This window comes from Magnolia sinica, chromosome 6, assembly GCF_029962835.1.
Source record: "Magnolia sinica isolate HGM2019 chromosome 6, MsV1, whole genome shotgun sequence".
NCBI lineage: Eukaryota > Viridiplantae > Streptophyta > Magnoliopsida > Magnoliales > Magnoliaceae > Magnolia > Magnolia sinica.
In genome coordinates this window covers 101561376-101588753 of record NC_080578.1, presented here as the reverse complement: position 1 = coordinate 101588753, position 27378 = coordinate 101561376, and the positions used below count along the sequence as shown (strand labels likewise).

The 27378-nt window shown below is 39.1% G+C and overlaps 1 protein-coding gene across 3 annotated transcripts; it reads right to left on the bottom strand.

Moving 5' to 3' along the window:
- Positions 1–379: 379 nt before the first annotated feature.
- On the bottom strand, positions 380–23821 carry LOC131249301 (BRAP2 RING ZnF UBP domain-containing protein 1). Of its 3 annotated transcripts, none has more exons than XM_058249968.1 (13): positions 23611–23821; positions 18575–18807; positions 18360–18475; positions 18154–18262; positions 17949–18063; positions 11684–11781; positions 9667–9773; positions 9280–9529; positions 9061–9114; positions 8352–8495; positions 7788–7852; positions 1113–1167; positions 380–1019 (listed from the first exon to the last, which is right to left on the bottom strand). In XM_058249968.1, exons 2-13 carry the CDS (start codon positions 18737–18739, stop codon positions 861–863), a joined length of 1437 nt encoding a protein of 478 aa, XP_058105951.1. In that variant the 5' UTR covers positions 18740–18807; positions 23611–23821; the 3' UTR covers positions 380–860. The 3 variants fall into 3 exon arrangements, with proteins under 3 accessions (XP_058105951.1, XP_058105952.1, XP_058105953.1); XM_058249969.1 differs by having other exon boundaries at positions 18575–18795; XM_058249970.1 differs by having other exon boundaries at positions 18575–18795; positions 23661–23816.
- Between the last annotated feature and the right edge of the window lie 3557 nt (positions 23822–27378).

Genomic DNA, 27378 nt, shown 5'->3' with positions numbered 1-27378 from the left:
ACATGGTCAAACCATGTCTGCTTTCCCTCGTCTTATTACCTATCAATGTTACCCTTGAGTTCTCTCGAATGCATTCATTTCTAATTCTATCCTTCATCGCTGTGCTACTCATCCATCTCAACATCCCCATTTCAGCTACACCCATCTAATATGTTATTCCTTAGTTGCACAACATTCTGTCAATTACTGCATCCTATAAAAATTCCCTTTCAGTTTGATTTGTATGTGATGATCATATAAAACTCCAGAGACAGCTCTGCTTCTTCCACCCAGCTTGATTTCTATGAGTAATGCAAAACTAAACAAACTGCAAAATAAAATAAAAGGAATGCTATAAATTATTCACAAAATCTTTTTACCCAAATGCAGAGTGATGGGATGACCTTCATCTTCTTCATCAGAGTCTTTCTCATTATTAAGACTGTTGATCGAATTTGGCACAACTCTTAGATGGAATCATGCCCCGAAAATATCTGCAATGGAACCATTCTAACCTTGCAATTACAGAGGTAGAAGTACAGTAGGGAAATGGTTGCAATTCAACATAAAGAAAATGTAGAAGGTCAAACGGCTGTGATCTTCTATTCATTTTGATTTACAGCATGGCCCATTTATGATTGGCCAATCGGATCAAAGATCCGGATAACTAAACCATGAGTCCAACCTATATGGAATCGGGGCTGTCCAACTTGGGTTCGGTTAACAGAGCCAGCTTCAGAATAGTTTGGAGGATTTAAGAATCTGAAAATTTACAGGCATTTTCTATGCTACCATGACCGTTTGGGTTCAGCAGTGTAATGGTGAAGTCCCACCGATCTCTGCATATTTTAGGTGCTCTGTACAGAAACACTGACATGCTGTTAATTCCTCCTCCGATTCATCTTCGCAGGCTTTTTGGCATTGGATGAAGGTGATTGATGCAATGGGATTGGTAACAGTGTCCCACCTTTGATATCATCAGCATCTGTCATGTTATCAAGCGTTTTCTGGGCCTCAATGTAGACCATAAGATCTCTAATCTGTCATGATAAACGCATTAAGCTATAAACTGTGAATCACAGCACTACCATTGAAGAACACAGTTAAAAACTGGACAAATGAGTATAACATACCTGTTCTTCCAGATCGACTATCTTTTCATCCCTCAACCTCAGTGCTGCTTTCTCCCTGGAAAAGATGGAGATTATTAACAAGGGCAGAAGAAAATATCAATGACAGATGAGGTTTACTGTGTCCTCACGTGCATAATGCTTGCCCATCTAAGAGACATGTCCCATATGGCTATGGGTATGATATTGAGCTTTCCATGATATGGGCCACAATCTTCTGGCTAAAAAATCAGATCAATTCGCCCTTCAGATGGGCCACAATGGGATGGCTAACACATTTTTTGCAGCAAACCATTTGTTATGTACTGGCCCAACCGAGTGAAAATGCCTGAAATTTAGACCAGAAGATCTAAACAGTGTGGCCCACCTGATAGAAATCTCAGATCTCGTATGTGTGCAATATAGGCAAATGTGGTTGCATGTAGATATGAGTGCTTGCATAAATATTAATATGCTCAGTGCACTGGTATCAACATATCACGATACCAGTACTTGAACCAGTACCGATATATAGGATATCTTCTGACCGAATTCCATTTTATTAGGTTAATTGTTTTCAATGCTATATGCATTTTCTAATATAATGGTCAAAGAAGAAACAGAAAGAAATTTTGTAAAATGCCTCACGGTAAAAAGCTCAGTAGAAATTAATAGTTAAGAGGTTTGCTAGCCCACAATTATCCCTTTCCACACGCAGCACATGTGCCAACCTGACAAGTGCATGTGACATCTGACTTCTATATAGATGGTCCCCACCACGACTGAACGTATGCAAAAAAGAAAGAAGGGGGAAAAAAAAAAAGGGTTAGTCCACTCATCAAGCAGACCACAAGGATATGTTGAATGTGCACCATAAGCGATATTTTTATTTTTATTTTTTAAACATCCAATCTTTTCGTGGGGATGATGATATGGATGATTGTAGCTGAAATGAGGATGTTGAGATGGATGAGTAGCAAGACGAGGAAGGATAGAATTAGAAATGAATGCATTCAAGAGAACTTAGGAGTAGCCCAAATGGGTAATGAGGGAAAGTAGACTTAGATTGTTTAGTCATGTACAATGGAGACCAAGAACCACGCTGGTTAGGACTGAGTTGGTACAAGTTGAAGGCTCTAAGAGGTCAAGGGGAGGGCCTAAAAGGATGTGAGTGGAGGTAGTAAGAAAAGATTTGATGACCTATGGTCTAACTGAAGGTATGGCCCTTTACAGATTAGAGCGGCGGAATAGGGTTCATGTAGCGGATGATGATGATGATCCATTCTTTTCATATAAGGTTGGTCCACCTGATGAGTGGACTAGACTGATCGCATACAGTTGCCTTCGCAGTGATGCCGCTTCATGTGCTGCATGGATGTCCCACATGCTAGGTTTGTGGATGTGCTGCATGTAAAGGTACGTGTGGAGAGGGTGCTTGTGGACTAGACTGTTCCCTTAAATTTAACATGCTAGAAAGTCCATAATAGTGTTTTGTTTAATAAAACCAAAAGTTAATAGCTACTTGTTTGAGCATGCACATGGTATAGAGTATGGAAAGGACTAGATGTAGCGGATCATCTCAATTCAAAATTCTCAGCCCAAGATACAGATCAGCAAGGATTGGTTATAACCCATAAGTGTAATCATGTTCAAATATTTCCCAAACAATATATAAGTTGCACATGTTGCAAGTTTGTCAATTTACTTTTAAGTAACAAGCTTATAAAGTAAAAAAACTCATGCATCAAGTTAACAAGAACAAAGTATAAAATTTATAGTACAGGTATTTAAGTGTCAGCTATCAAGTATCAACTATGAGACCTAGTTGCAGGATCGTTATAACTAGGTGCCGCTCGGCCTGCTCCCACTTCGAATTCTCACTTCAGATTTGTTCTCACTCCCGCTTCCTACCTATATATAGTTTACATTATGAAAGAAACACTTCCCCAATTCCACACCGGACTTTGTTGCTGCTGCGGTTCATGCTTCATGCAACCATACCATGAGATTCATCATTTAAGTCCCGCAAGATTTAGGGATAGTGACAAATCTCGTTCTCAGCAATTTCTAGGGCAAGAAATTTCTTGAGAGATTTTCAAAATTGAGGTGTTTCTCAGTATATTATTGGGAAATTCTCGCCAAAAAATAAAAATATTTATTATAAATTAAAAAATTATATAACAAACTCATTAAGTTTTTTACTACCTTTTGTAATAATTTAGAAATAATATCATTATAAAATTGCGATATATAAAATCTGCCAATATTTTTAAAATTTCTCAATAATATCGTTTGGTTTAATTTTCCACAATATTATCTCCAGATTTTCAAAATCTTACCTATATTCGTCACACTGGCTTCCAGCACAATTTCTACCACAAATTTAAGGTTCGACTGCTGTTATTTCAAGATTCAGTAATACGACTTAAATTCCATCAGTCTTTACTTCAATCCGCATTTTAATCTGAGACACTTTTGATTGATCCTCAGGCTGCCAAGAATGATGGAACTCCTCATCTTTTAAGCCCCAATAACATAAAAACACGTATATGAGTTCTATTTTGCTCATTTCAAATGAATAGATATACAACTTGGCCAAGACTGACGATATGAGTTCTAACTTTCATGAAACCATGTTAGTCAGACCACTATTCAGTTGTACCTATCAACGTATTCCACAACATAACAGTGGCTGTAATGGCCAATGCCATTACCGTTACGATACAGCCGTTGCGGTTTTTTGTTTTTTTTTTTTTGAAAAAAAAAAAAAACCTATTTCGGCCCCATAACAGACCGCTACGGGGCCACTGCAGCTCTTGCAGGATCGTCATGGACCATCACAGGCCATTGCAGGTCAATTTTTCCGTAAAGTGTAAGTAAAGTTACCACTATGACCGTCACGAAACCGTTTTGTAACACCTTGGTGCCTATAGAGGTTGGTTCATTCACTAGCAAAAGTAATAGAACTCAAATAAGTTATATGTATTCTGGCAACATTTTGGACAGATTATTCCCTGGAAGGATGATCCAGTATGCAGGCTTGCTTTGGTCACTGAGAGGGGTTGCTATCCTAATATTTATGATTTGCTGAAGGTTAATGATATAACCAAACACCTTTTAAAGCATTTATGGTCAATTTTGCATTGCAGTGAATATCTTGTTCAAAGAGTTGTCTACACTTTCTGGTGCAGTTTTATGATGTATTTACTTGTAACTGTCAGTTCTTGGTCTCCGTTAATATATAAATAATGTTCGTGCACATATTGTAGATGCATTTATGGGCATGTGTGTCCTTTACTCTTGATGTGTTTGTGCTAGTGTCGTGGGAATTGTGATACAAATGGGTCTGAGGTTGAATCATATCATTTAAAAATAATAATAATAATAATAATAATAATAATAATAATAATCAGCTCTTTCAATAGTTAGGATAAAGTGCAGTGTTGTGCATAATTTTGTTGGCATTTGAGTGGTGTTTGGTAAACATGTATAAATGGGCTCCCTGCTATTCCCTTCAACCAACTACTAGATCATGTCCTTACCACTTTTGTCTGATGACCGTATATCTGTGTGCCTTCACGTTCAGTGGTTTGTCTTTTTTGAGATGTACATGAAATAGTTGTGTTGGGAGTCAATAGTGGGTGGGGCCATTTTTGTATGCGAGTGATGTCAATGTAAGCCTCTGACCCTCTGCCGTGCTGGTTCCAAGAGCTCGGGTTAAAAAGGGAGGCCGATGTCTAGTGTGCAACCAATTGTAAAATTTTTGCCCATCTAACATTTAAAAGCTGGCCTCGAATCTTTCGGAGATGTGCTATGATAATGATGATGGTGCTTGGATTCTTTCCTCGATAGTTGTGCCATAGTGACTGCAGTATACATGCCATGTTTAGACAGGTGATTCTTCTTCTTCTTCTTTTTTGGAAGGAGAAGAGGAATTTATTAAGGCGGCACTAAGAGGGCGCCAAAAAGCTCATAACCCTATCTAGCAAAAAGCAAGATACTATCTTTCAATAATGCATTACAAGAAACCCATTCAGCAACAAAGGATTTCACCCTACGGATGACAAAATCAACATCCTCTTCAGAATCATTGAAGTATCTTACATTCCTCTTCCCCCAAATAGACCAAAAAGGCACTAAGATCACCAACTACCTCTCCGCCCAAGCTTGCTTTGGAAAAACAAACCCCATAGCCCGCCTCCAATAAACTATCCACCGAAATAGGCATGGACCACTGCATCTTGAATGAAGAGAGGATAGAATCCCAAACCCCCACTGAGCAAAAGGACAATGAATGAAAAGGTGATCAACTGTCTCGTTGCTACCCTTACATAGAGCACACGTACAGAATCACCAATTCTTGCTTGCGAAAGTTGTCAATAATCATGACCCTCTTACTACCAACCAGCCACACAAAAGCCACCACTTTCGGAGTACCGTACAGCCATAACATGGCCATCAGAGCACGGCCCTCAAGTGAGGGAGAGTGCAATAATGCATAGAAAGAGCTAACTAAGAAAGAGCCCAAACTTTCCTCACACCACACTAACCTATCTTGCTCCCCAGGATTGGGACAAACCTTGGATAGGTGAATCATCATTTACCATAATAGTATAATGGTAGAGACATGTAATTCTTCTGGTCGTTTATAACCTACAATATAGTTGCATGAAGTGTGAACTGAAGCACCAACAAATCCAGGTGCATGAAGGGGGAAGCATATATGTCAAAATGTTTTCAAGAATAAAAAGAAGGAAGAGGGAGAACCAGTCCGAAGCACGGTTTGAAGCAGGAGTGATGATTGGAGTGGACCTGATCATCATGTGGATCCCACCATTGGATCTCATGATCGTGGCCCATTACCCAAGATGATCTAGGATTTTGAGTTTTGGTTATTATCGTTATTAGAAACATCATGAACGGTTTTGATTGCGTTGATTAGTTGTTATTTTTGTTACTTCGTCTCTTAGTATTAGTGTGCTCACATGGCGCGGCTTTTGGGGTTTAGAGTTTTCTTATAAATATGCAACCCTATGTAGGTTTTTTTTTCATGGAGGTTTATGAATAAAATTCTGCATTTTTTTTTCTTCTTCTCCATCCTTCCGAGTTGAAAAAGCTAATTGGGTGCGAAACTCTCCTTTCCTCGAAGGGCTAACTATCATGGTATGAAGCCACAATCATCCCAAATCGTCCCCACCTCCTCCAACCCACATTCGCCATCTTCCACGGTCCTCCCATCTTCAGATTCACCTTTCGTTTTGCCCAAGTTTCCCTCCACAGCAGATTTTCAGGTTCTGGCCCACCAGAGGGGCTGAAACTTCAGCTAGCACCACGCACACACCTGGCGGCGGATCATCAGGAAACTTTGTGTGAGAGTCGGCCTCCCCTGGCCGACCAAGCTCTAGGTGGCCTTTTTCAGTTTCGTGGGCCCCACACACGTGCGGCCAAGTAGTCACGCACGTGTGCCCAGGTTGGCCTGTTCTCCACACGCAGAAACCTTCTCAGGTTCCGTATTTCTTCTATTTTCTTCTCTCTCACCTTAAGTTCCCTAACCCTAACCCTAGATAATCCGAAATTCCAAGTTTTTCAACTTTCGTAAACCCCAGATTTTCCCCGAATTGAAACATGGTGAATCTCTTGAATTGGGGAGCAATCCTTTGCAAGGATGGATGAATCTTACACTCTTTTGAGCATTGTTTGGTTTATAATTTCATCTGATCTAGCCCTAACTTGTGTACACTTGGACTCCCATCGATTCCCCTTGTTGAATGTTTGATCGTATGTGAGACGTGGATTTCTTGTGATTGTTTAGAAATTGGTATGATCTAAAGCTTGAAATCTTGCATATCATATTTAATTTCATGTCCTACATCAAGAAGCAACACCTAATTGTAATGATTGTGCAACTAAGATCTATAGTATCATGTAATTCTTTTTTCTTTTTAATTTCTTTGACAAGGATACAAGAGACCACTTGCAAAAAAAAAAAAATATGTTCCATTTTGAAATGAGGGATCTCGTATTCTCTTATTAATTGCAAACATATGTATATTATCGAAGTGAAATAAATAAATAAAGAATAAGAAAATAAACATCTAGAAAGAAAAAATTATAGATAAAGGGAAAATTCGAAGTTTAAAAAAAAACATAAAGAGAGAGGCCAAGCAAATTTATCTTTTGTTACAAGTGCTTTACTTTTCTACACATGTAATATAGAAAGTAAAGTTAGTTTATATTTTAAATTGCAAGTTAAAAGAGTTATTTTATCTTCTTTTAATAGAAAGAATTCTAATAAGTTTTTTTTTTTTTTTTTTTTTTTTTTTTTGGGGGGGGGGGCCCGCCCGGGCTAGCTAGGAGATAAACCCTGGCATGTCACAAGCACTTGTTGTTGTAAGATTTGTGTTACACATGGTACTTCTCGTGAACCTAGGTCCACGTGCATTTATGGCAATTAAACAGCAGAATTGAAGTGTAGCCTACAAAACCACATCCAAAGTGAAAAAATTACAATTTTGATTTCCCAAGTTCCATTCTTTCACCACTCAAGTCCACACAGGGATACCTGTTTGTTAGATTGAGACTGAATTTGATCTTCAATACTTGCCTCAAAGTTATATTTCTTTTATAACATACAAAAGAGAAATATAAACAAACTATAGTTGTTTACATAGCATAGAATAACTTGGAAAGACAGCATACCTCTCTTCAATTTCCTTTATCTTTTTCCGCCAGAGATCCTGATTCTTCATAAGATTCTCATTGATCTAAAAGCAGGATGTAAAAATTAAAAAAAAAAAAAATAATAATAATAAATAAATTTTTTTTATTTTTTATTTTAAAAAAAAAAAAAGAGTCTATGAGAAGAAGCCTCTCTTTGGCCAGCAATCTAGCTATACGAAGTGCCTGAATGTGCAAAGGACCATGTGAGCTTTCCATATGTGAAGCTGTTTATCGCACATCCTGCAGAATGCTGCATGTAGCGGTGCTAACAGGCTCCAACACAACAATGGAAAGAAATTGGTCAAACCTGCTATCCTCCCATTATTGTATGGGCCCTGGGAAAAACAATCCCAAGCACATTTAGCAGACATTCCAAGCAAGGCTCTGAGCCAAAAAACCACATAGAGAACACTCCCAAGCACATTTAGCAGACATTACAAGCAGGCCCTGAACCAAAACACACACACAGGAGGGAGGGAGGGAGGGAGGGAGGGAGGGAGGGAGAGAGGTTGTATGTGATCAGTTCTCAACAGAAAAACTTACATTGGAAACAAAAGTTTTTTCCTCAATACACTTTTCAAGTTTATGTTGAATATTATGCAGCTTTGAATCCAAAGCCTTCTCCACAGCTTCGGCAATGGACTTCTCCCTTTTTCCTTTTGCCTCAACAAGAAGGGACTCATAATACTGAATTGAAAAGAAAAAAACAAATTAGATTACCTCTCCAGTTATTTAACGTTTAGATTATCATATGACTAAAGAGGTCTCAAGTCCAACTGGTTCGATGACAAATGACCATCCACCCCAGCTATTAATTTCCAAGGTTATGCACGTGTGACATTCAACCTGTCCAATAAGGTGGTCCCACCGTGAGATCACTTGTTCAAAAATAATCCACATCCACTTATCAGGTAAACCACACTTGTAATTTGTTATTTATCAATGGTAGATGTTGTTTTCTATGGTGTGGCCCACCTGATGTGTGGATGGCGCTGATTTGTGCAAGAGGTTATCCTCATGGTGGGCCAACATGTTGGAAGGTTTGGAGGTCAACCTTCTCGCAACTAAAATAGAGAAATAGTTGAAACAAATTACATAATCTGACCATGCACTTACAATTATAATGATTTTTTTTTCTTCTTACATTTTTTCTCTAAAAATACTAGGAATAAGTACACATACTTTAACAGATGCATGTTGAAACAAATGGAAATCATTATCTACAGAAGGAGCACCATGAAAGTATGCTCACCTGTCTCTGATTCTCAAGCTGGCTTGCAAGCAAATGGTTGTACTCATCTACAATCTGTTGCAAGTTTACATATAAACAATGAGCAAAATCATGCAGCTGACGTAAGTGTGTCTGTGCACATGCACACCAAGTGAGTTCTTAAGTACATACAAAACATAGAACTGCAACTAGAGAAAATAATAATAATAATAATGCTGCAAGAGGAAGTTCAATAATTACAGCATCGGCTTTACTGCTAAACAGAGCTCCACTAATTCCAGAATCCTCACTATATTCGCAAGTGCCATAATCATCACCAATAGATGTGCAGTGGGAGTTCAACTCAACCAACTTGCCATCAGCTTTTGACTGATTTAATCGGTGAACGTAAGTGTCACCAACATAATCCCATACTCGTTGTGTTTCCAAATCGAGAGAATAGCAGTGCTGAGTATCTTTCCAGTGCCTGATTGCATGACCTTCTTTATATCTAAAACCAACATTGCAGCAATTGTCAGTATGACTATCGAAGAAAACGCAGGCGATGCAACGAATAAAAGTTATTTCAGGTTAGAGCAGACAGCTGCTAAAATACTGGATGGAAAGCAGTGAAATATCAATTCCTACCTTCCACATCCAACAAAGCCACAGATCACACAGATCCAGAGATTTTCTGATGTTTCACAAACAGAGCATGTTGGTTTCTCAGGCTGCTGTTGACAAAATCGACACACCTGGAAAAAGCATGGTTTAACATTACTAGTAGCTCTTTATGCAGTTTTGTTGACAAGCCATAGGAGCTGCAGAAAGAACTTCAGAGATGGACATCTCCACTTTCATTCTTTATGCAGTTCTGTTCCAACAACTCATCACTAGAAGTTCTAACTCAGCAATTGGAAGAGATGACAAATCAAGATATTCACAGTAACAACAAGATACCCCAGAGCAATAAATTACCTCGAGTATGGAAAGACGGGGCATAAATTGTAATGGGCTTTTAGTAATTGGCCTATTGCCTGTTGTGCTCTGTATTCCCAGCATAGTGAAAATTTTGGTTCTCTGTAATTTCTTGGCCCAGAAATTTCTCACGAGATTTTCAAAATTTAAGGCTTTTCTCAAGATATTATCAGGAATATCACCAAAAACAAAATATCTTAAAAAAATTATTGTAAATTAACAAATAAATTTAGAATTTAAAATTTAAAGTATATATTTAATATTTATATAACAAATTCCTCAACATTTTTTCTATTTTCAAGTTGATATCATGATAAAATGCAATATTTTAAAATGGGTGCCCTGCATGTCCACACATGTCAATGTGCCAAATTCCTCAACATTTTTACCATTTTCGAGTTGATATCATGATAAAATGCAATATTTTAAAATGGGTGCCCTGCATGTCCACACAAGTGAATGTGCCATGTGTATATACACCCCATGAACTCTCCATCCATCCCTATTCCAAAGTGTTTGACAAACAACATCTAGGATAATAGGCAGTATAATTAAAGGCGCTAGGCGCTCCCCAGGAGCACATACCAATGTAGTGCCCAAAATGCCTAGGTGCACCTAAGCACATGCCTCGAGATTCCAGGGGCAGTTTTTTAAAAAAAAAAAATAATAAATAATTGTACAATAAATATTAATATTTGACTATTCATAGATATAAGTCAATTTTGAAACTAATTAAAGTCAATGCCATTCAATTCCTCCTAGCGCAAAGCCCCATATCCCCAACTTTCCCTAATTCCACAATTCTAATACCTAGTTCTCAATTTCCACAAATCCTGACACTAAATCCTCCAAATTCACCAATCCAAGACCACAAACTTGCCAAAATCCCTAAATTTTCAAAACACTATAATCCAATTTTTTCATATTTCCCAAATCATCTAACCTAAATTTTCGAATTCCCACCAAATGTCCAATTCACCTTAAATCGCTTTACAACACCAACAAGTTTAAGAAGTCCAATGTGATGACCTTGACGCGATATTCAAAGATGGAAATGAAGAAGCAGACGAAATTAGAAAATTTGTTGAAATTTGGGGAAATAATATCTCAAGCTTTTAATCTCAAAATAAATGGAAAAAAAAAAAGTTGTTGAAATTGGGCTAAATTCTGTTTGTCAAAAAAAAAAAATTTTTTAAAAAAAAAAAAGGAAAAGGAAAAAAAGAAAGAAAGAGAGAAAAAATGCATATGAAGTAACCATAATGGCACCTCATGTAAAAAGTTGCAGGTACTTCAAGCACGCCTAGGTGCACCCATGTGGTGGGCACTAGGCATACACCTAAGGTAAACGCCTTGCCTAGAGTCCCTGACATATGTGTCTACGTAGGCCTCTTGAGGACAGTGCTGTCCAAATTAGCCTATCGAAATGCAACTTTGACAGTTAACAAACAGAACCTTATTTCTTCAATACATTTGGGTTGCTCTATTATCATAATTGTTTCTCTCTCTATCCTATATCACTTAATTCTACTGTTTTTGTTGTGTTTCTCAATTGTTTTTTAGTCTTTCGGACCACAATCACATATTGAGGCAAATAATATCACTATGAAAATAACATTTAAAATTGAAACTAGGTGCATCATAAAAAGTTAAAATAAACACGCTTCACCAGAAACATGGAAGGACATACCGGGCAAGATGAATCTGTCCATTTCGAAATGCATGAACAGTGAAAAGAATGGTCGCAAAGTGTTGTCAGAATCCCACTTGTGTCCTGGTCCAGTCTCTCTAATCAATTAAACAAGAAGGAAGATTAATTTGAACTTGTTTCCCAAATATGAGTAGCCAGCATAGGGTCAACGTAGAATCAAAATTGTAAGGAATGACTTTGTCATGAGACTGAATATCGAAAGAAGATCTCTTTTAATTCTCTACCAATATAGGCATTTGATATTTTGTTAAAAAAAGATTCTAAAATCAGTTCTAGATAATTGGTTGATACTAGTTTCTATATTGAAGTTTCAAAGAATTATATTAAACATGAGTACACACCTATTGTCCTACGCACAATTTTATGTACTCATTACCAACAAACATGTAAATACTCATTACCAACAAACATGTAAATCACAAGTCACAGCTTTACAAATTAAGCTTCTCTATAATAAAAAGAATTTTAAAAAAACTAGGGTACAATGACCGTCAACTGGAGTTGGAATGAGAATCAAATGAGACTCAATTACATTTTCAAATAAATCAGCAAACAAACAAATTTCAAAAACAAACCAGTCATTAGATTATTAGAGTGGAAAAAGGCTTAGATGATGATGATGAGACTGTTAGAGTGGGAATACAAAGAGAAAGGAAAGGAACCCTAGGCTTTTTCTGAACCATGAGAGAGAACAACGGAAGGAACCAAAGTTTCAGGCAAAACTATCATAAAACAACTAAAAGAAACAGAGAGACAAGAAAGCAACAAACTCAAGCGAATGGTAATGATGGCCAGCTTATCAGCGATGGAATTCACTTTTTATGAAAATGAGATCATATAGAACTTGATGATTCCACTGTTCATGCTGCTATCTCAGCTCGAAGCCTCAAACACTACTTGAATGATCACAGGCCAGGGGCTTTGAAGAGACAGTCTCAGATGCACCTTTGATAAATCACAAATAGGGACTGATAGGCACATCAGGCGCATCCTCAAATTTCCCTCCAATATATCATTATTCAACAGAAAGCTGAAAACAAAGAACAAGCTATCAAGGGGAATGGAAGGTCCATCATCATCATCTAAACCTGATACCAATTAATTGGGGTCAGCTACATTAAGAGATGGAAGATTGTGACCTTAATATCACTGTGCACTGAGATTAATTGTAAGTTTGACATCAGATTGATTACTTATTTCAGCAGACTAGGTGCTTACAAGGTTTAATACAACATAAATTACAGGATATATATATGCTCTTTCTTGCCCTTAAGGCCATGTTTGGAAACCATGAATTCCATGCCAAACAGCAAAAAGGGAAAGTGTTTTCCTCTGATGAGACAATTTGTGTTGTTTGGATAGCAAAGAAAATAGTGGATTCCACCAAACAATCATTACAGTTTCCAAATTTCGAATTCTTGAGCACAAGAAATAGGTGAATATTGTAAGAAGAATATGAGATCTCCACTTGCAACCCAAACAAGACCTCAAAATTGGAATCGTTTCAGTAGTTCTCATGGAAATCATCATTGCATAATTATTATTTCTTCCCTTTCTTTTGCTTTGGATTCCACATATCCAAACATGCCTTAAAAGGACTCCTCTAGCTTCCTGAGGATTAGCAACTTACAAAATCACTCACTAGAATTGTAAAATCTACACTGCCAGCATCTCAAGGGACCAAAATTAAGCATCTCAAACTCTCGTTGTTTGGAGAAAGAATTTCTCTTAACATCAACATCTTGATGTCATCATCTCTTAAATGGTTGAGGGTAATAATGCCGGGGCATTTTAACATCGGGCTCGAGTAGGGTGGCATGTGGGATGCAGGGGCACACTTGGGGTGGGTGGCCCGTGTGAGGTGGGTGGCCCATGTAAGGTGGGCCCATGTGAGGCGGGTAGCTCGTGTGAGGCGGGTGGCTCGTGTGAGATGGAACCCATGTGATGTGGGGCCCACGAGGGGGGTTCGACCGAGGACTTAACCCATGGGTAGTGAAGCCTAGGCTATGAGATAAGGAGAATGATTCGCCACACTCTATTAGTTCAAGCTATTAGAGCAAGTGGTTAGTTGTCCTGCATCAAAGTGGTATCAGAGTGAGAAGTCTCATGTTCGAGACTCCTCACCAGGGGTGATTAATGCAGGGGCATTGTTACACTAGGATCAAGTGGGGTGCTCTATGGGATGCGGGGGCACACTCGAGGTGGGCAGAGGTGAGTGGCTCGTGTGGGGCAGAACTCATGTCATGTGGGGCCCACGAGGGGGGTTCGGCCGAGGACCTAACCCATGGGAGGTAGGGCCTAGGCTATTGGATAGAGGGATTAATTCACCACGCTCTATTAGTTCAAGCTTTTAGAGGAAGTGGTTAGTTGTCCTGTATCAGGTAACCTCTATTTATAAGCATTCCTTATTACCTCAGCTTCCACCTATCCTGGAGCTCCATACCTTTTGTGGTATCTCAGAAAAATTGACATGCGTTTTTCGAGATTGTGGGAGCAATTCTGGCAATGTCAGCCATGATTTGCTAACGATAACATCATCATCTAAGCCTCATCCCAACTAATTGGGGCTTGGCTAACAAGAATAACCTCCAATAAAAAGGAGCTGGACACATCAACTCCATAACATACGACGGCATTGAACTTGCCTCGGTTTACCTTTATGCATTGGTAAACCAGCAGAAAGGTTGTAGATTCAGTGTTAGAAAGAATTGAAAGGAAGCTTGTCATCATGGAAGCATAAGCATCTATTGATAGGGGGATGCATTTTCTAATAAAGGCAGTCTTGTCTAACTTATCAGTGAATTATGTGTCCCTGTTTAAAATTCCTTCAAGTGTTAGGCAACGGACTGAGAAGCTTCAAAGGGAAGTTCCATGGAGAGTGAATTGAGGGGAAAAAAAAAAAAAAAAAGAAATTTTATCTAGTGCATTGTAAAGAGGTCTGCACAACTCAGGAGGGAAAAGGCTTGGGGATTCGCATTATGAATTAAATGAATCCTGTGCTGATCAGGAAACTTGTGGAGATTTGGCTGCAAAGAAGATTCCCTGTGGAAAAAAGTTGCCATTAGCAAATGGGGGGGTGGGGGGGTTGGGTTGTAAAATCTTCTTCATACAGCACACGGGGGTCTGGAAAGCAGTGATGGATGAGTGGCAGGAATTCATTAAAGGAGTGCCATTCGCTATTGGTGATTAGATATGGATAAAATCCTAGGAAGACGTGGTGTGGTAGAGACCCTCAATGTGCTGCCTATAGCAGGTAGTATACCATCATAACCAATAAGGGATATAGCATACCATCATGTTTTATTAGAGGCCTGTTTTTGTGTAGACCCTGTGAGGATTCTTCTCGTTGTATGTATGTGTATATAGTTTGTTTTTGTTCGTTTTAATGTAATAATTACCACTAAAAAAGGGTTTTGGCATGATGTATGTCATGGAATACTAAAGGATAGCATTTTTTATTTTTTTATTTTGAAAGATAAGGAATTTATTAAAAGAAAACAGAAAAACAGGAACAAAATGATCCGCTGAGATAGCAGATCGGAAACTAAAAGCCTAGAAAAAGAAAACCGCTGTCCGTAAGAGAAGCGACATTAGCAGCCCAATCAATAACGGCACTTTTGACCTTAGACAAAAAGAAGTCAGCGGAGTTAGCCCTGTCCCAAAAACAATGATTGTTTCGCTCTTCCCAAACAAACCACCAGACCGCTAAGAGCGCCATCCTCCAAAGCTTAGTTTTGGACTTGCCTAAATGCACACCGTGCCACGCTGGGAGCAAAGCATCAATCTTCTCCGGCAGGCACCAAAAAACGTTGAAAGAGCGAAAAATTCCAGCCCAAACAGATTGGATGAACGGACAGATAAGAAGAAGGTGGTCAACCGATTCTGCTGCCCACATGCAGCATAGACAGATGTTCGGGATGACCATCCCTCTTCGCCTGAGATTATCAACTGTAAGAATCTTCTTACTACTTGCAAGCCAACCAAAAGCCACGATCCTAGGGGGAGCAGCATACTTCAGAAAGGACAGAGATTAATAGATTGGAGGCAAAAGAACACTAAAGGATAACGAAAAACAGATATTTGCTGCTTTGAGACTTGAGACTTCGGAAAGGACAGAGATTAATAGATTGGAGGCCGATCTGGCACACACCTAGGTTTAAGAATTAAAAGAACCCAATTTTCTGGACAAACCAATAACAATCATATTTCCCACTATGTATATATGAACAAAAACAGTGGAAGTCGAGGCCAATACAATCCCCATTAAAGAACAAAACAATGCAAGATACACATCTATATGAGAAAATGCTTTAACACTTCACCTCAAGTTGGTAATCTAAGCATAAAAAGCATCTGCAACATGCGCTGGAACTTCTCCTTAGATTATTCAACAGATTGTTGGATCATGGATGTGCGTAGTTAAATCTTCAATTCGACAGGTCATACCATTTCTCCAATATACAACATTAATGTCAGACTGCCTTGTTGTTGAATTGAATGCAGCATTACTGAAGGCTATTTTATTGCAATAGCCATTTCCTTGAGCAGATTTTCAGCCACATCATTTAAGTGAGATGACCCGCAGAAAGTGCAATTGACATGCATTGACTTCTATCAGAAATAGTTGGAAGTACTGTCATCGGATTGCACATGTAGAGAGTATTTTTTAGATGTTTAGACTGTGAAGCTTCAACAAATGTGATCCTTCAAATTTTTGATATAACAAAATAATCAATAAGACAGGTAGGTTTCCCTCTTGTTTCATAAAGAAGGAAAAAATAGCCATCTTTAATATATTCCAGTCTTAGCTAGAGAACTTAAACCATGGATCACATTCACAGTTGAATAATTTCACCCCAACCTGTTGGAACCTGTTGTATTACATTAATTTTGAAGGCAAAATAAAATGTAAGAGTGACTTTCAAAGATGTTGATAGTAGCATGACCAGAGATGGCTCTCGAATGTAGGGGAACATTGACTACAGTTGAAGGGCCTGAAACAAGGATGAGAGGTAGACCTAAAAGGACTTGGATCAAGGTGGTGAGAAGGGATATGAAGGTTTGTTTAGGATAGGGCCTTAGGTATGATTAGGGTGCAACTCAAGCGGATGGGGTTGGGTTGAGTTCAACCCAAGCCTGACCTGGCCTCAAGAGGACCCAACCTACAACCCTACAAGAATATCAACCCAAGGTGTGCAACCCAAACCCAACCCAATTTCAAATCAGGTTGAAGTTTTCCAACCTGAACACGACATGAGGACCTTGACAACCCAACCCGACCTGATGCGAACTTGGGTTGGGTCAATCATGATTTGGGTTGAAGAGAACCCAAGTTGCAGCTCTAGGTATGATTTGCGAAACACGATTGGTAAAGCCAACCTCAAATGGCTGGGACAAGGTTGTTACTATTATCATTATAATGACAATGAGAATGATGATAGCAGCATGTTATAATTATGAACGAGACTGCTTAATTGGAGTTCATCACACAAAAGGCCACAGGAGACCAATTAGCAACAAAAGGCTGCAAGAGAGCAGGCACTAAATCAGAGAAGCAGCAACCTACTAAACAGTTTAAAGTGGCTGCTAAACAGTGGATAATACAGGCCAAATTGTTCTCTACTATTTGACAAATACATGCATGGACTATAAACTCTGATGATTAGTTTGCAATTGTTACCTACAAATTGGCAATCTAGAACAGAGGAATTATAGGATCTCCAACCCAAGGCTTTATACAGCATAATCAGTTCTCATACCCGAAAGGTGAGGCCCATGGTTCAGTTATCCAGACCATTGCTCTCTTGAGCCCCATCATGGATGGACCATACCCCGAAACTCTAACAATTTGAAAGATCCTCACCGCCAATCTTAGGCCTTTTTTTCAAATGAATGAGGATAGTTGTTTTATCTCTCTTTTCAACCATCTATTTATAGGCCCACAAGTTGAAAAGTTATGATTGACCTTTCTGGGAGATTTGTGGGGCATACTCCATCCATAGTGGGGCTCAGCAGACCAAGGTCCAGATTACTGAACCAAAGGCCCCACTCGTCAAAAATGAAAACATAAACATACCCTGCAAAGTCTCAGGTCAAGTGTAATTCCTCTCGAGATCATGACAGCCAGGATTTATTCATTCAAGGCTTGGTAAAATAAAATTTTCATAGGAACTAGAAGAAATGGATGTAACCCAAGAAATCAGCATGAAAAAAATAATAATAAAGATAAGGGAACAGAACTAACCAATGCAAACAGGACATGTTGGTAATTCCGTAGATCCAGTCGGAGGAGTGCTTGCGATCTCAGCTGATTCTGTGTATTCCACACTGGCAGTAAACAGAATATGGCAAACCTCTGCCTGCAATTCAACCACAATAGAGAAAAGAAAGTGGGCATTCAAATGACGAGTAGAGGAATTTTAAGGAAAGGTCTGAATGAAGAAACCAACCTCTGTGGATGAAAAACGCCTTCCACTGAGACTGCAATAGAAGTTGTCTGCACTCTTTTGGTCATCCAGCTGAATCAACATACTGTAGCGGTCATCCATCCCATCGTTTCTGCAATTCATCCCAAAAACCATTATAATGGGATTTTACATACTACGCATGCAAAGAAAATAAAACAAGAGGAGAGGAAAATGGTAGTTGGATTTACCTGATAACATGAATTTCCAAGATGCGATCAACATAAGAACCACAGAAGTGTAGGAAATCTTCAGTGGACATTCGGTTTGGGATGGCAATAACAAAGAGAAGAGTGCTCCGTCCGGCCTGAATGGAGAAGGTAAGGTTTTGATGGAAGTAAGAAACGAGCTTTTCGTTATTATTATATCTTTATTCTTGTTAATATACTAATGGATACACACATACTGGAAGGGATTGTTGAGGATGGTGGGAGACGTTGCGGTAGAGGTGGATAATGCCTCTGGTCTCATGGAATTTAGAGTTGAAGGAATGTTCTTGGTGGTGGTTGCTTGCGCTACCTTCGGCAGTGAGGGGCCTCTTTTCAATCGAGTGGATTCGAAGGCTGAACATGATTGTGACAAAGGCTTGAGATCCCCAGACCACGTACAGTGATAATAGATGGTTATCTGCAATGGGAACTGACTTTTGGTGTTACCAGATTATTCCATTCAGAGACATCACAAAATACCTTTCAAAAAACCAAAAAAAAAAAAAAAAAGCAGCCAAGAATATCTGAACACACTCATGTTTATAGCATGTAGTTTTTACAAGTGGAGCCCATGGTTCAGAGATCCTCATTTCTTTTTTAATTGGATCTAATCCATTTTGGAACAAACGACCTGGTAACACCTTTTACTTTAACTGATTCAGTAGTAGGTTAGTTAATTGCACAGAATATCACCAATAAGAAGAAAAAAGTATCCCATGATCTCTCAAAGAAGGACTCAATTTTAAAACTAGCCATTTCTATTATCCTTTTAGGTTCCACCTTCTGTCTTTCCATATCATAGAGTTTAGTCCTATCCTTGTAGCTAGGTCAAAGGAACCTTTGGATCTAATGCAGCAATGGTTGCAAAACGAATAGTGATTGTTACAACTACTGTTTTTTCTGTTTCTTTCATTGAATACTATCTACTACTGTACGACCAACCAATTACTTGAAATATTTAAAAAATAAAAATAAAAAAACACTTTCTACAACCATGAAAAGGGGGTTTCTAGGTTTCGCATCTAATTGATGAGCCCCACTGGACGTCACATGCACCATAAATCTCACCAAGGTGAGCCTGACAATGTAGCCAAAACATACAGTTAAGAAAGAAAATACAGCAGTGGTTCATATTCAACCGAAGAAAGTCTAAAGAGTCAATGGCTAGGATCTTTCAGCACATCCATTGTGCAGCCCATCATATCAGCTGTATATATCATTAAACCATGTGCGAACGTGTAAAAACTGAAAAAAGAGTAGACATTTTGAGGTCAAATATTGCCTGATATCTCTCCTAAGGCCCACCATGGATGACCAATGGACCAAAGTTTTCCTCCAGCTGGATTTTATGTTCAGTCACAAACAAATTGAACTTTGTCACGGGTACCATGTTAGGTTTTTTCCCGAAAGGCGGTCTCGGCCACCACCATTACCATTGGTCTCTCTCTCGAAAAAAAAAAAAACCTATTTCAGTCCTGTAAAGACAGTTACGGGGCTGTTACCGTTCTGGAATACCTTGCGTAGAACTTTTTCCAAAAGCAATTTTAGATTATTAGTATGTACTTCTCATCTAAATGTATATCAAATTTTCAGAAGGCACAAACCTGTTATTGTGTCCTCTAATCATCTAGCCACCTAATGTTAATCCTTCAAAGTAGTACGCTTATCCTTGATCCATCCCTAGTGAAGGGATGCGTTGAAAGCCTTCTCACAATCACACTAGGGTCAAAAATGGATGTCAAAGAAGATGAGAGATGTCCATGCCATGGAACACATGCCTCATTGAATTTCCTTCCCAAAGTCTCTACTATCATGATGTAGAGGTAAGAGGGCCAAACCAACACCTTGGTGGCGGTCATCGTCCAGCAGCCAGTGGCTCTACGAAGCGAAGAACCACTCGTTGCCTTTTCTTCGCAACTAACAAGTGCAGGTAACCTAGGAGAAGAGAAGCAAGCTACCTCGCCTACCTCCCATCTATATCTATAGGTGGCAATGGTAACAACTGGCAAGCATGGTAACAATATGGGCAGTCCGGCCAGCGCTCCGCATTCTATCTAGGTTCCACTATGATGAAGGAGAGTAGGACGGAGGAGTCTCTCCTTCTCCTTTTCTCTCTTTTTCTCTCTACTCCCTCTAGGCTTGGATGTCCAAGTGGGGGAGGGACATCCAAAGCTTGCTTAGCTATCCCTCCAAGGATAGGATCTACTTATAGGAGTTTAGAGTTCTCATGTGGAGCACCACCTCCACATCCTTATAGACTTTAGTATATGTCCTACATCATCAAAAGTCTACAATCATGCCCATCTAAATACCCAAATTGACCAAATCCCTCCATTAATTGTAGTGTCCATCCTTGGCCCAAAATTCCATGTAAGCACAAGAGATGGACCACTAAAAGATCCAACCGTTGGATATCCATCAAGTTTGATTAAAACACTTTTACGGTGAAATAACAGTTAAAAACATTCGAGAAACCAAAAACTGTTGAAAGCACTGGCCAGCTATAAAACACTTGATGGAGGGTCCAATTGATAAGACCTATCCACAATTACGCCCTAGGAAGACTAATGGATCCAATGTTGGTGCATGTAAGGCTCCTATGCATCCTAATACGTACACCCAACAATACACGTATGTCTGCCACTAATGTAACCTCAGAAGTTGTGTTAAGGCCCACTTCATTAGGGCCATCAAATCCTTCCATAAACTCAAGTCCAAGCATTAGCCAAAGATAGCATACGATCAAAGTCAATCTACTTTGAGCACAATAGGCCTCTCCCCAAGGGACTTGATACGATCCTCCAATGTGAATTTTTCAATTGAGGCCAATATAGGTACTCGTAAAGAAGTGAACACACACTCTCACGTGGCAAAGGGCGTAGGCAACAAGATGCTTGATGGTGGAGATTAATCCAGCCCAACTTGTCATTGGTTCTTCATCACATAGGATAGCCATAAAATTGATTCTGGGTTGCCCATACCTGATAGATTGGTCCTGGAATTTATTAGGCTGCCACTTGTGATTGTGGTCACTTTCAGGGGGCTACCCATAGATCCATCAATGTAGCCAAGTTTTTGCTTCCCCAAATCAGTGTTCAAAATATCGGTATCACGTTAAGTATCACACCCTTGGGATACGGATACGTATCGGTTATCGTATGGGATATATCGGTTGTATCGCGTAATGTATCGTTGTTGTTGGAAACACGGGAAAATTAGTCGAATTTTTCAATGAAACTTCAGTGATTGTTGAAAAAAACATCAACACACATTTATATATCAAAACATTACAAAAAATAAGTGCACATAATAGGTTTTCTTTGTATAGGGTCCTGATTTATGCGTTATCTAACTAAATTGATGCAAGTGTATTCAAAGTCTATTCATATAATTTATAAATGTAAGAAGATGTGTGGAAACATAAGCAGTACATTCAAAAGCAAAAGAAGAATCACTAGATCAGGTGATATACATGTTTGATTTTATGTTTGGACACAAGGATTGCAACCGATTTGCAAGAAAGTGAAAATTTTTGATTTTTTTTTCAATTTTCCGCTACTCGGCTCATCTCCTCAAAATCTCGAAATTGAAGCTCCTAATCCATGATTTTTCATGCAAAGCACGAATAAACATGGATTTGTAACAATTTGACATTGATTTAACATGATTTATAGAGGGGGAAAAAAAAAGAGACCGAAAATTGAAAATGCTCACCGGATCGAATTTGTGAAATATATCGCACTACTTGTGTGTTTCGTATCGCACATGTAAGATACAAGTTATATTGTGGGATATATCGGCCGATATCGTCGATATTTAAAACAATGCCCCAAATAAACATCCTAACTGCCCTAAACCACTAGTACTTTCCTTCGTTGAGCGTAATGGTTATAATTTAAAGATTGGGATTCTTGAAAGTATAGATTTCACAAGTCTTTTGAGAAATAGCCAAGGTAACTTCTAATGATGAAGTAGCCATAGTGACACAAGTTTCTGGATTCCTTACAATGGTATCAAATATGTAGCAATACAGGTTTTTAGGTTCGAGTCCTTACCTTAGTGGTAGACTTTGAGGAGTTTCAACACTAGGTCTTTGGTTCCATATCCATAGGTGGTGAAATCCCACTGGTGTGCATTGATGTGTGTCAGGTGCGTGTGTAAATATATATATATATATATATATATAGCAATACTGTAAATCAGAGCAAATTGGTAGTGCACTCGCAATCCAATAGTAACTCAAAGCAATGATTAGATGGATTCCATACCCAACAAACAGAGCAAATACACTTCAAAGCTTAGTTTCTTTTCTGCAAATTCACAAGAGTCAAAATTGTGTTCACCATGGCCATCCAAGCAAAAGCTTCTATGTTGGGGGGATGTGATTTCCCCATACTCGAGCACATGGCGGTCAATCCTCAGTTAAAGAATTGAGTGGGAAAAAAAAAATGCCTTAGATGAAAAGGCATCACTAGGCATCCCTTTCCAAAATCTTACTATCGACCTAATTCACATATGCCCAACCCACGCTGGAGAATAGCCAATTTATGATGTTAATCGACGGGCTTGCGCCTGAAATCAAAGGACCCATAAACAAACAAGCACCGGGCCTGCACCTGACTTTTAGGACTCATTAATAATAGGGTCAGACTCATGTAATTATTTTCCATTTACTTAGGGCATGTTTGGATGACGTCGTTTCATTTAAAATCACTTCTCCCCACAATGCCATAATGCGTAAACTAGGCCGGAGCTCGTTTCCACAGAAATTAGATAGGCACGGCAGGGATATAAACCTGCCCTGGCACATGCAAGTGACCCCAACCGCCCATTAGGTGGACCGCCACAGGACACTCCACTCCCTCGAAAAATCAGTTCCGTACACTCTTTAGGTGGGTCGGAAACCTCGATCAAATACGCACCGTACAAAAGCATCTTCATTGAATGGCGAAAACGGCTAACACTGTCACCGTTCTGGCCATGTCATCGACAGGTCGGGTCCAAAATCATTTTCCATGAGTTGGGTTGTCACCAAAACAAACCCTTGGGGCGCGTTTGGAAACGACAATAATCGCAATTTGGGGGTTAGCCAAAATAGTCAGGCTAAGCCATACAGTATTTATTGGAGTTGAAAGATTGCAATCCGATTCAATTGAACATCCAAACACGCCCTTACTCATTTTCTATTTTGGTTTTTAGTCGAAACTAAAAGAGGAGCTGATTCTGTTAGTACCTCAACGACGATATTGAAATTCAAGAAGAGAACGGTTGTAGGAATTGTACAGTCAGCGATTCTTCAAAAATCCTTGGGAATCGACGATGATGGAGATGAAGGGGGTGGTCATCAGCAATTGGAAGGTCAGGATCGCGTGGCTCCCAGCTTAAAGAGGGGTTTTTGTGGAGGAAAGATAGAAAGAAGAGGAATTACTGGAAAAGGTTATGTTTCTATCATGCCTTTCAGGTTTTTCAGTTTGGGCCTGTTATTTGATGCTCTGGCTCAGTGTGCCACTTGATACGCAGGCACTGAGAAATGGTACACGAGGCATGCATTAACTCAAATGAAAGTGACTAAATTGTGGACCCATCTGTCCCTAAGGCACAGTCCCAAAATCAGATTGGTTGAATAATACTAACCTTTGATTCGTGGGCACTTGGATAACTTTTGTTTTGGACCGTCGAATTCACGAATCTAGTAGCCAGGTGATGAAGTGTAATCATTGGCTCTGACACGTCTGAACTGGAAACCATAGTTTGGAAAGTTAAATTTGAATTTACTTATATTCAAGGTGTTACTCTTCCTAGGCCACACGTGTGAGCAAGAACCCCTATTAAATGCACATATGTGTGAGCATGCATTTCATGCATATGTGTGAGCATGCATGCGTAAGTAGTATGTACTAGTATTGTGAGCATGCATTTCATGCATATGTGTGAGCATGCATGCGTAAGTAGTATGTACTAGTATACTAAAGTTTGTCTAACTCAGGGGTTGATTGAATCACTGGTGCTCTTTTATAAAAACGAATAGATGGAGACTGGACCGGGATCCAGAATTATCTTACCTGCTGATATTGCACTTTGTTTAGGTGATCTGTGGAAAAAAAAAAAAGATAAATCTTTTGAATGAGTTGTTTCTAAACATGAGTGTACAAATTTGAGATTTTTTAATTCAATGTGATTTGTTATTATAGTTCAATAGTAAAAATAGATAAATAATGTATAAGTCAAAAGTGTTTTTTAATTAATAATCTTTTACAATAACGGTACTTACGGTCAGCTTGAAGGATGACAATTCGTTCGTTGCCCAATCTAGATTAAGCTTCGTAGTGGTGTTTGCTTATCTCTCAATTGAAACCGGGCATCACGGTGAGACAGTTGATGGAGGGTGAATCTTCAACAATCTATGTATACCAAACTTCGTGTCAAGATGGCTGATAAAATCACTTAGAACATAGCAAAAAAAGCCTCATAGCCTTTCTTTCGAAACTAAGTGATATTCCTTGCAATCTAGCGAAATGTCATGGATGATAATTTGATAAAAACTAAGAACTAAACTACGGGCCCTATGCAATGAGCAATGATGGGGCTGAAAACTAAATAAATAAGGTAAAAAATAAATGTTCTTATTGAACAGATAAATAATGATAAGCTTGATTGTAATGATGTAAGGCATGTGTTTGACATGAGACTTGGAGCTCTTCATGCAGTGTTATTTGTTTATATAGGGTTATGAGAGGTGATGGTCTTGTGTAGTCTCCAACATCATAGATGATTTGAAGAATTAGTTGTGGAAATCTCTTTGATTCTTTCACATTGGCGTGACTTATCGCTTTTCACATTGGCGTGACTTATCGCTTTTCACATCGGCGTGACTTATCGCTTACGACTATCGTACAAGAGATACACTCACAGGCGTCAAACGAAGTCCCAACGTCTTTAGACTCCTACATTGTAAAGACTTGACTTTGGCATTTGTAGAGAGTTGCTTTTGGCAAGCTCTAGCATTTAATATCAGATAAAAATGTCCTTTGATGGGATTTTGATATTGGATGATGAGGGAGTGAAACTTACTTTAATGAGACTCTAACATTAATGCTGTCTCTCATATCCACGTCTCTAATTCCTCCTCTTGAAGTAATCTACACAACATACAACATGGCTACCACGTGGTGCCTCTCGGGCCATTTGATCTGATGCGCCAAATCGTGTGCAACATAATGATAGAGAGCGCAAGTAGGAATTTACCCATCATTTAGCGCATGATGCCAACACGTGGCGGCATATTATTAGCTCACGTAGGTGTGCCAAGCCCTGGGTGAATTGACTGGTTACTCTACAGTGTCCACCATGATGTATGTGTTTTATCCATATTGCTCATCCATTTTCCCATCTCATTTTAGGGTATGATTCCAAAATTGAAGCATATCTAAAGCTTAAGTGGACCACACCACATGAAACAATGAGGATTGAACACTTACAGTTGAACTTCTTGGGGGCACAGAAGTTTTGGGTTTTGGATCAAGCCTATATTTGTATCTTCCCTTCATGCAGGTCTCTGTGACCTCGTAAATAGGTTGGATTACAAATAAAAATTACTGTAACCTTGGTAAGGTATCAACAATGGCTGTCATTATCCCCACTGTTTCATGTGGTGTGGTCCACTTGAGCTTTAGATATATTCCAATTTTTGAGTCATGTCCCAAAATGAGCCGGCAAAAGGGATGAACAGTAAGAATAAAACACATACATCACAGTGGACCCCATGGAATCCTGACACTACATAGTTAGGCAATGATGGTGTCAACACGCACCGGCCCACTGTACCTGCCCCACCTACGAAAGTTCCACGGATGGGCTGGGCTTTTACTATTTACTTTCAGCCATATGGGATGGTTAAATCTTTCAATCCGATGGTTACTTTTCTTCCTCAACAAGAAGGAAGCCGCAAAGCTCGCATAAGATTATGCCATGGTTAAATCTGTCAATCCGATGCTTACTTTTCTTCCTTGGTGAGAAGGAGCCGGCAAAGCTCGCAACTAGATGAGCACATGTGAGATTACGCCCTGGCTATCCTACCCGTCCGTCTCTAGCCAGGAATGGGCAAATCTGTGTGGGGCTCACTGTGATAGGGAATGCATAAATTTAAAAAATAAATAAATAAAATAAAATCAATGGATGAATAGTCATGGGAATGCATAAATAAATAAATGAATGGACAAATGAATAAATGGATGGTTGAACAGATAAATAAATGCATAGTTGTATGGATGGATGTTTGGATTTCATTAAAAATAAAATAAAATAATGTATTACCCCTAAAATTTTCTAAGGTTTATTACAATGGTCCACCCAATGAGCAGACATTGGTTATTTTTACAAGGTGATCCTCATCAAAGGGCTAACATGTTGGACAGTTCTTGTGGCACGCACACACAAAGGTTAGAAGTTACCCACTGGGTGGACCAACTAATAGCCCAAGCAGTTGAACTTGAGACCTCTTTTAATTGAGAATTACCTATCCTTACAAATACAGTATATAATCACTTCACACCTATATTAAAAAGGACCGATCCCCTCAGATTTTTTATTTCCGACTTTCCCCTTGAGACAGCATACATTCTCTTAAACAATGGGTTGCATTGATAGGCATATGGATGGATACTATCTCAGACTCCGATGCAACAGCCCAAAATCCATTGCAGATCCAATTTTGAACCATGAAACAATCCATGCCAATGGCAGCATCTCAATAACCTGGACTAAAAATAATCAATACAATGGGCTGCGCCCACGCATCTCATCTGGACAACCTGCCAACCGCAACAAATCGACCTAAGAATATGAACAGCATACTCCAGCCATGAACTCCTGCAACTGAAGTCAATCATTTGGCGTCCACGGTACTGTTGATCTGATGCAGCCCATAGATGGACCCACCATTTTTTAAAAAAATCTCCCATGGGGTGATCCTGAACCTGAAACAGAAACAAATAGGACCATC

Excerpts from the sequence above, each read along its gene's own strand:
- LOC131249301 (XM_058249968.1), bottom strand. The coding sequence starts at position 18,739 with ATGTTCAGCCTTCGAATCCACTCGATTGAAAAGAGGCCCCTCACTGCC. Across the intron at positions 1,168-7,787 it reads ATAAAGGAAATTGAAGAGAG|GGAGAAAGCAGCACTGAGGT; the intron begins GTATGCTGTCTT and ends CATCTTTTCCAG. Across the intron at positions 1,020-1,112 it reads TAGTCGATCTGGAAGAACAG|ATTAGAGATCTTATGGTCTA; the intron begins GTATGTTATACT and ends TTATCATGACAG.